The 9,687-nt window shown below is 42.0% G+C and overlaps 2 protein-coding genes across 2 annotated transcripts; both read left to right on the forward strand.

Moving 5' to 3' along the window:
• Positions 1–426: 426 nt before the first annotated feature.
• On the forward strand, positions 427–2,804 carry LOC142966319 (potassium channel, subfamily K, member 16-like). The gene is made up of 5 exons (XM_076107012.1): positions 427–639; positions 878–992; positions 1,073–1,239; positions 2,243–2,411; positions 2,590–2,804. The coding sequence occupies exons 1-5, from the start codon at positions 427–429 to the stop codon at positions 2,802–2,804; spliced, it is 879 nt and encodes a 292-aa protein (XP_075963127.1).
• A 1,975-nt stretch (positions 2,805–4,779) lies between these two features.
• On the forward strand, positions 4,780–8,849 carry LOC142966318 (potassium channel subfamily K member 17-like). The gene is made up of 5 exons (XM_076107011.1): positions 4,780–4,995; positions 7,166–7,280; positions 8,038–8,204; positions 8,293–8,461; positions 8,599–8,849. Exons 1-5 carry the CDS (start codon positions 4,780–4,782, stop codon positions 8,847–8,849), a joined length of 918 nt encoding a protein of 305 aa, XP_075963126.1.
• The last annotated feature ends 838 nt before the right edge of the window (positions 8,850–9,687 follow it).

Raw genomic sequence — 9,687 nt, forward strand, 5'->3', positions numbered from 1 at the left:
CGTGCTAATGGTGAAGAGGGGTGTGATCGTTACCCGAGCAACCCATAAATCAAAGCCCAGACATCTATGATACTCAGACCAATCAGAGTAAGAGCATTGATTCGAGATCTTTTACCTTTAGAGGATTATCCAGTTAGAGCCGTCACCCCAAGATGCCAAACATCAACTTTTTCTCACTGTTGCTGTGATTTAAATCTGTCTGTAAAAGCAATTTGAATACATTTTTGTTTCCATTTTTGACTATTTCCAACTCACTCTTTTGGAGAAGAATGCCACACTCTGCAGTAGTGGAAGCAATCTTTAGGGAGCTACCCATGAGATCTGTGTATTTCATCAAGACTTTGATTGTTAGTCCTTTCTGAAGTGATTGACCTCTTCTCTGAGCTCGTGCATCGTTTGGGTCCATTCCGGTGCTCGAGGAGGTTGATGGCGAGGTTCCAGTTGGTGCGGGTCAGAGTGAACTGGACAGTATCTTTGATTGTGGCCCACTTTACATACCTGCTGGTTGGGGCCATCATCTTCCAGATACTGGAGCGGGAGGCTGAGAGCAACAACCGGAACTACTTCCAAGTGGAGAAGTTGAACTTCTTGGCTAATTACACCTGCCTGGACGGACCGGCCTTGGAGAAGTTTGTTCAGGTTGACTTTCTTTGCAGTTCTTCAAGGAATTCATGTTACATAACTGCAATGGGGAGTTCTTGTCACAGAAATTGAGAGATCAATTTTATAATTAGGTGCATAGCAATAAATGGTGTTACAGTAACCTGACCTGATAAATCAATAAGTGGGTCATGATCCAAGATATATACGGAAGGGATTAATAGAGTATATCGTCAACACGAGGTAAGTGTGATCTTATACACTTCTTTGTTCGCAGGTAATTTTAGATGCCTGGGAAAAAGGAGTGAATCCCTCAGGCAACTCAACAAACCCCAGCAACTGGGATTTCAGTAGCTCCTTCTTTTTTGCAGGCACAGTGGTCACCACTATAGGTAAGCATCTTTACATTATTCAGCATTTTAACGGTCCGATTTGATGAAAAAGTAATGACAAACCGTTGCCTTGTCCGCAGGCTATGGCAACCTCTCCCCCAGCACTGTATCCGGGCAAGTGTTTTGTGTGTTTTACGCCCTGTGTGGAATCCCACTGAACCTGGCCTTCCTTAAACAGCTGGGCAAGTGTCTCACCATCCACCTAGGTCGACTGGAGAGGGGAATGGTCTCAGTTGTTCCACACAAGGTACGGACGCATTAGCCACTAGCCACTACTAAAACATCTGGGATATGGTTTCTAGACATCTTTATAGTCATTACCAGCTATATTGGTATTGTTTTTGCCTTTTACGTCTGCGGTCCTGGAGACACCTACTGTAGCGGGAACTACCACAGCAACATTCTTACTCCCAACTCGACAGATCCCGACGCTTGGTCAGTGCCTCTCGGCATCAACGCTCTAGGTTCCCCTCCAGCGTCAGTTTTGGACCCAGGGACGACATGTCAGTTTCCACTCATTATATGCATAGTGTATTTTCAAAATAAACTTCCGTCTTCACAGGAAGTAAGTTTTAGGCAACAAACCCACTCAGTTAGGGTTAGAAAAGGATCGTGGACGACGTTAACTTGACTCACTAACGTCTCACGTATAAATAAGTTAAATTTGAGTTTCACACGGGACACAAACAGCGGCCTCCTTGGTGCACCACCCCTCCCACCTACCCATAGCGGACTTTAGCAGTCTTTATTTTATGTCGGTTGCTCTGACCGTCAAATAATGTCGTGGATGGGTTTACATTAGCTGAAAGCCCTGTGCGTCTTATACAGACGATAAAGGGTGCATCCGTGCGTCGATATCAGACGCTGAGGGACACTGACCAAGTGTCTGTGTTTGACAAGTTTGGAGTGAGAACGGGTTAACTACAGAGCTGGTTTTGAATACTTTTCCAGGCGTTTATATTTCTCACTTGTGTAGTTGAGATCATGATAAAGGTTGAGTTTCAAGATGGGTGTGGTCCGAGCAAGGGCTCTGAAAACAGGGGGGCAGGAAGCTCGAAGTGATTGCCCCTTCCCCACTTTACCCCCCTAGTCAGATTTGGCGTTGCGGCTGGTGTGAGCCCATCCTATCTAGTTTTTGCTTTGCATTTGCTAGCCATCACTGCGGAGATCAAACCTATACAATATGCCCAGAAAAGTCCTCTTTGTCATGCCTGACTGATGCCTCTGGATCTCACCTGTTTCTTTCCTAGCAAACGGTTGAGGCCCTGGCCGTGAGCTTGTTCTTGATCGCAGGCAGCCTGCTGTTTTTGGTGATTCCTCCTCTGCTATTCAGTTTTGTGGAAGGCTGGACGTTCGGTGAGGGCTTCTATTTCTCCTTCATTACCCTCAGCACCATTGGTTTTGGAGATTATGTAGTGGGTGAGTAGAGAGAGCAAACAAACACTAATGTGGTGGAAAGATCACGTCGATGCCCTTTAATGCTTTGAGACATTAACTGTGTTGTAATTTCAATGTATAAAGGAAGAAAATCGACACTCTGACCTGCTGTCTTTATCTGGGATGATCTAACATGTTCTAACAATGTTAATTCCTGTAGGGACCGACCCGGGCAAGGAGTACATCTCTCTGTACCGGAGCCTTGCAGGCATATGGATTATATTTGCCTTGGCTTGGCTTGCTCTTATCCTCAACATAGGAGCCAGAATAATGGAGCATATGATTGGCCTGACTCATCCAGGCTTCAAGAAACAAGAAGAGGAGGAGGAGGAGGACGTGTCATCCAGTAAACTAGAAGACGCGTCAAAGATCTGAGGGTGGACTGTAGATGGGAAATCTACCTGTCTATATTCTTCATGTAAGATTCTGTACATACTACGGTACAGTGAGCAAGCAGATGTAGCAGTTATTAGCAGAAACTGCTTTTGTAAGATATTTGCTATTGCTATCTGTGTCCGCCCTAACATTGTCATGCTGCTACTACTACTACTGCTACTGCTACTACTACTACTACTACTACTACTACTACTACTACTACTACTACTACTGCTACTACTGCTCCTGCTACTGCTACTGCTGTTGCTACCACTGCTATGATTTTCCCTAAAGAAATCAAATATAAAGGTGTAAATGTTCTTCTGTTGGCCTAATATTTAATTCAGAGTATTGAAGACTACATGGCATTGTTGGGGATCCTTGCTTTGCAATTAGAGTAGCCCAGACTAGTATGGTATGGATTCACTCTACATACAACAAAAATTTCAAGATTTCAAGCTTCAAGATTAGTAATACTTTATTCATTTTTATCTTATTATTCTCAATCTTTTCATTGTCTTTATTCTTATTTTCTTTATTTCTTAATGTATTACAGTTGAAGAACAATTATATACAAAATAGGATGGAGGCTCTAGGATGTTTTTTTTTTCTTTGATGATTATTGTGTTTTCCCCAAATGATTTAAAAGCATTATATTATTAAATGGCCTGAAAAATAGTGCATATGGCTGCTGAAGGGACCCCCCTACTAGGTTTGTATTGAGCCCTGAGTCTGGCTCTGCACCTGGGAGTAACCTTTGAGAACAACTCACAAGTGATCATGTGATCAAGAGTAGGGTTAACCAATTAGAAACAAGGATTTAACCTATGTCTGCCTAATTGTTCATTCTGTAAAACATCCTCTGATTTTTACTAAGATGTAATTCTGCAAAAATGTGTTTTTCATTTTTTATATTAGAAAATAACATATACAATATATACATATTATATATATTATAATATTGTATAATTATAACAAAATAACAGCTTAAAATACATCTAATACATAAACAGGGATTAATAATAAGATTTTCCTTTTTTTTGTTTGATAAATACAGGTTCATTATAAATTCATAATATGAAAACATGTGTTTTGTCTCAGGTAGAAATCATGTTTTTCCATCTTCAGACAGCAGGTCGACTTGTGAATTTCTGCTGAGCTAGGAATCTGTGTTTTTTTTGTACTCTTGTTTTTATTGTATGCTACCCAACAGCAATTAGAATTACAGAGCGCCCATGTGTAGGCTATATGTATGTTTTGTGTGTGATCACGTGAGTCCACATCTGCGTTTGTGTACTGATGGTAAACTCTGGTGAATCGAGCACAGAGGGCTATCTAAAACAAACACATTAATCAAGATGTTGGTGTCAGGGTGACCTGAGAGCACACAGGACTGATCCCAGAAAGGCAGCTGGAAGCCGGGAGGAGGCCTTTTGCCCGTCAGGCTTTGTCATTATGTTCACTCAAAACTCTGTTAGCAGAGTGACAACTGTCCCTTTCTGTCTTAAGACCGGTCAGTAAGACGACTGTCGTCCTGAAGAATGTAACGCAACTGCAATATAGCATCATATATAACGTGCAGTAGTTATTTTTTTGCTCAGCTTGTGCAACGTCTCAACAAGCCAACTACTGCGACCGGTCTTGAATGGACCCCTGCCATGACTCCATGACCTCATAGACTATAGCTCATTTTGTCAAGAAACTGTCAAGAAAATTTGACCATACCCATATTAGTCGTCACCTACAGCCCGACATTGTGCAGGTGTCTCTCCCTCTTCTCATTTCGCCCCGCTAGATTTGCATGACAGGCCATTGGAGTGGTTGAGACAGTAGCGCGGGTGGAGGTTCATTTGCCTGCAATGCACGGAAAGACGGGAAGCCAAATAGATACACCCTCACTCCTCACTGTTCCCGGCTGCAGAGGTCGAGACACCGAGCTTGCCTGGATCCCACGAGTTCTACCAGGGCTTCCGAGATGAGGATAAAGGAAATGTTCAATTTGGCGTGGGTGCCCTCCATCCTCATGCTCGGGGTGGTCTACGTGACCTACGTGCTGATCGGCGGGGTGGTTTTCTGGAAGCTGGAGGGGGATCTCGGTCAAAAGGACATCGGTCTCCTGCTGCTGAACAAAAAGACGCTGCTCACGAGGTACAGCTGTCTGAACCAAGAAGGCCTGGAGGCGGTGGCTCAGGTGAGGCACGGGACGTCAAAACGATGGCAGGTTAATGAATCCTCACCCTTTTCTCCCAGGGTGAGGACGAGACATGAAGAATGTAGTTTTAAATGTTTTTCATTACTCTTTGCATTAGGCAGTTGATACGTTTTGCTGCCAAAACAATCACTTTTACTGATCTAAAATACATGTAAAACTCATATTGACCGATCACATGTTTTCTATGTTTTTTACTTTCCCTTCTAATAAATCATTAGATTAGCTGAAGCCCCCCTAAAATGTTCTTCAGCCCCCCCAAATAATTTGGCTTTAATAAAAAAAGAAAAAAAAAAAATTTTTTTGGTGATGCCATTAAATTAAACTATTGTTTGTCACATGGACAAGTTATTTATAACTCTAACATGCTACATATGTGTGTGCGTTCTGGTTTGTATGTCTTCTCCCTGTTCAAATTACAATCCAACAGCCTATCATCATACTTAACGATATAAAGTTGACACTGTCAGGTCCATTCTCCATCCATTGTGTGCGGTCCCTTTAAGAATTAGGATTTGGGAGTGACGCGGATATGAAAGCTAGTTTATCCGTCTTTCCTTTACAAGCAGGAAAATTATTTCTCTCTCTTTATTTGAGAAAAGTTCATATTTGTGTTGTCAGATTTCACTATGACCCTGAAATTCTGTCTCTTGTGTTATCATATACTGAATGCAAGCAAAACTACAGAGCAAAATCACACTCTAACTGTCTGAAACAATGGATATCCACGGCCCCAAATGGGCCCCAAAAAAATTGCCGCTCACTACGCGCGCAAACATGCCACTCCCCTTGGAGCTAAGCCCCCCCTGTCTTTCAATCCTAGAAACGCCCCTACATTCAGGTATGATGACAACAGTAGTGGGACAATTCAGCAGTACAGTGTACAAGAGCAACAAACTAATCTGCCAGTAAAATCAGTTCCAAGCAATGAAGGGCCATTTGCAGTCACTTAGAGGTCCAAAGAGGCAACTTCCTGATTGCAAATACTAGCTTCTCCAGCCTCCCAGCGCCGCTGACTTGATTTACACATCAGCAAGGTTATGCAATCTTTTCCTTGGAAACTGATGAGATTGCCTTTAGACCTTGATATATGTTTCTGAAAAAAAAAATAAAACATGTGCACACACTGTTCGTAGAGGAAGTAAAACAACAGATTGTTGATAATTCTGCCAGTGGATGAGAGAAAGCCATTCGATTTGCATTGTAGATTCATATGAGTGCATCCTCATATGAACATTAAGATTAAGATATTAACATTAAGGCATGAAGAGGCACTTTAAATCCATTAAAGTCTGTTTAGTGAAATAAGACAATCCTTACAGAGATAGATCTGTTTGGGATTAGGAAGTGTTGCATCAAAGTTAATGAACTTAACCCTTAAAAGGACAGAAATGTCAGTTAGTTTGAATTTTGCACTCAGTCCTGATCATACCAGATATTAATTCATTTTCAGAATTTTAACCCTTTAAATGACTTTGTTTACATAATGCCACTAAAAGACTAAACAAAACAAAATAATACTAGTGGGACATTTCATTTTAATTTTTTTACAGTCTGGGATATGTCAATGAATAGCAACAACATTGATTTTGGACACCAGAGAAATAGGGTTTTAGAAAATGACTCAACCTTCTGGAAAATTATAAAAACTACAATTTAGAAGACAGGACATTTTGGTCCTCAAGGGTCTGAGCATATCTCAGAGTACGTATAACTCTGTATTTTGGCTACCCAGCTTATTATAGACTTATTATTGGAAGCTTAGGTTGAACTTCTCAAATTCAAAGTAGAAAATTCTACTTACACAAATGTATACCATATGCATTAACACAACGAAAATAAAACAAATATATCCCCAGTGAGTACACAGGTCTCAGACTGTTATATATTTATTTTGGAAATATTTCCCACACTGGTGATGAACTCAAGACTGTTACGTAACAGACTGTGTCAACATATCTGCTGTCCCTGACACAGTGCTGAGAGGGGTCTTCTCATGCAGACAGCTGTACTATATTGACCTAAAAGACCCTAAAGGTTTTGGATCAATACGTACACGAGTTGCATAACTGTGAGTCATAAAGTTCATGAAATACGCCATTGTTTCCATTGAGTTTGACCATTTGAGTTTGTAATTTTCTGTCTGTTTCAGGTTGTTCAAGAGGCGTCCAAAGCGGGCCTAAGTTTGAAAGGCAACTACACGTCGGACGGCTTCTGGAAATTCACCAGCTCGGCTGTGTTCGCTGCCACCGTGGTCACAACTATAGGTTAGTCGTCACGGGATGAAACCCAAGAGATCTTTTAATCAGGCCCCAAAAACAGTCGAATTGTTCATGCAGCAAAAACACCTGTGATTTGATAATGTCAGGCTTTTCACTTGGTCAACGACCAGTTTTCATTTGATGTTAGAATAACTGAAACTGGATTTTACACTTGTGTTTAAATGTTCAACCCATTGACCCATTTTAGACCGCAATTTCTAAATAAGACATTGGAATAATAATAATAATTTGGAAAATTACTGTTTCATAAACGAGCTGTTTTATTTATTTTAATTATTTTTAATACATAATAAATTTATATTTATTTTGAATACATTGCTGTATTTTTCAATGTTCAAGACCACAACTTGAACTTTCAGGTTCAAATTCTTTTTCAAATGATCAAAACTATTGACATGGATTTGGCTCCATAGGACTCTTGTTAGGGGGCAGGATCTATTATGATGAATCATGAACCCTGAATGAGGACTAAGTGAACCATAAACAATAAGCACATTGGATATAATAATACTTTTGAATATCATCAACAAAAACAATAAATTGGTCGGTGAAGCTCGGTGAAGATGAGATACTGCCTTGGCCCAAGAGCCCCCTGAGAGGCTCCCGCCTGAGCCCTTCTGGCTGTAGGTAAAAAGAGTTAAGTGTTTAAACCTCTTACTGACCAATAAAAAGAAAGGCTCTCACGGTTCTTCTTCCTCCACCACAACGAGATAACACACTAACAGCTTTCAGTTTTTTGCAGGTTATGGGAACATAAGTCCCAGCTCCACCGCTGGCCAGATCTTCTGCGTGTTCTTTGCACTTTTTGGCATCCCGCTCAACTTGGTGGTGCTCAACAGGGTGGGCAAGTACATGCTTGCCATAGAGAGGAACATCTCTGACTTCCTCGAGGGGAAGACTGGGCGGAGGGTGAGGAGGTCTTTAATCACCTAATCTATTGGTTAAGTCTGTTTCAGACTGCTCTGGGAGTTACTCTTTGGAACACTTCTCTCGACAGAGGTGTACACGCTTTTTCATCCACCTGGTGTCTTACCTGTCCGGGGCGGTGCTCTTCTTTGTCGTGCCCATGATTGTGTTCCAACTGCATGAGGGCTGGACCTTCTCCCAGGCCATCTACTACTGCTTCATCACCCTCAGCACCATTGGCTTTGGAGACTTCGTGGCAGGTACGGCCAACGGATCACAGGCACATTGTGATCCCGAGTGCCAAGACCATTCACTTTCCTCTGAGCTGCATTTAAAAAAAAGGTATTTGGTAACGCGCTGTACTCAGCTTTGTATTAACGGAGTCTTTCCTTTCCAGACAGCAATCCGGACAAAATATACCCAGAGTGGTACAGCGTCCTCATGGCCTCGTGGATCTTCTTCGGCCTGGCCTGGCTGTCCCTCCTCATCAACCACTCCATCGACATCCTGGAGCGACTCAACACCCACTTCAAACAGTGGTGGGTTGGACAGAAGCAGGAGGGCGAGTCTGGCGGCGCAGACGTCAACAACCCAGACACACAGGTGGAGGAGGAAGACGAGATCAAGAAGCCTCCGATAACTCAGTAGACTGCAAAACGAGGTGAAGATTTCAGCGAGCTGAAGTTATAGAATTATCTGTCTGTAGATCGGGACATGGGAAGCGGGCGTAAAGTACGGGGTATGGCTGAGCCCCGGCAGGATCTATGTGTGCGTTATGAGAATGTAAAATGTTGAGAGTCTGCAATGATTCAATGTGTGGCGAGCAATGGTTTGTCAGTTTTGATCCCTTTCTCCTTAACTAGAATATTGACTCATTTTTGTTGAGTCAGGATTGTTTGTTTGGCGGCATGCAACATGCTGTTTCGTTCTGTTAGCACTTACTGTAACTGTAAAACATGTGACCCTCCACTCCAGTGGTTGTTGATCTACTTGGTTGAAAATAACTGATTAAAGTCTATAGGGAAGGATGGGTCAATACTTCCTTTGCCCCGTGTATCTGTCTGGTTAGTGGTCAGTAGAAAGCTGCAGTCAGTCTGTCCGTTGCTCTTTGGCCTCTATGTGTGAGGATCACCTCACTGACCACAAGTCATTTGCCAACTCAGTTGAGATTTGACTGTCTGTGCAACAGAATGGCCCATGCATTGTGGTAATTTTGAAACATGGTTGATGTCCACAATGAAATCCACAGTCAATTGACACATGTAAATACATGTAAATAGTGAGATTTATTTTTACATAATAGAAGTACTTAAAGCCACTGTGAGGAACTTTTAACTGGTTGTGAACCCGTCTCAATCTAATACTGATGCCTCTATATGACCTACATAAGTGAACGAGACCATCAGCTAGAAGTTTGGCTATATCTACATAGTTATTCTTATACACATCATCGGGTCTGATTCCCTGATCAGACGGAACAATTTAC

The sequence above is a fragment of the Anarhichas minor genome, unplaced genomic scaffold, assembly GCF_050575085.1.
Source record: "Anarhichas minor isolate MPS153535 unplaced genomic scaffold, ASM5057508v1 ptg000037l, whole genome shotgun sequence".
In the NCBI taxonomy this organism is placed as follows: Eukaryota; Metazoa; Chordata; class Actinopteri; order Perciformes; family Anarhichadidae; genus Anarhichas; species Anarhichas minor.

What these genes read in the sequence shown, in the direction of transcription:
- LOC142966319 (XM_076107012.1), top strand. Translation starts at nt 427, where the DNA reads ATGGCGAGGTTCCAGTTGGTGCGGGTCAGAGTGAACTGGACAGTATCT. An exon ending in CCTTGGAGAAGTTTGTTCAG is followed by an intron (nt 640 to 877) that starts GTTGACTTTCTT and finishes CTTTGTTCGCAG; the next exon opens with GTAATTTTAGATGCCTGGGA. An exon ending in CACAGTGGTCACCACTATAG is followed by an intron (nt 993 to 1,072) that starts GTAAGCATCTTT and finishes CCTTGTCCGCAG; the next exon opens with GCTATGGCAACCTCTCCCCC.
- LOC142966318 (XM_076107011.1), top strand. Translation starts at nt 4,780, where the DNA reads ATGAGGATAAAGGAAATGTTCAATTTGGCGTGGGTGCCCTCCATCCTC. An exon ending in GCCTGGAGGCGGTGGCTCAG is followed by an intron (nt 4,996 to 7,165) that starts GTGAGGCACGGG and finishes TGTCTGTTTCAG; the next exon opens with GTTGTTCAAGAGGCGTCCAA. An exon ending in CACCGTGGTCACAACTATAG is followed by an intron (nt 7,281 to 8,037) that starts GTTAGTCGTCAC and finishes AGTTTTTTGCAG; the next exon opens with GTTATGGGAACATAAGTCCC.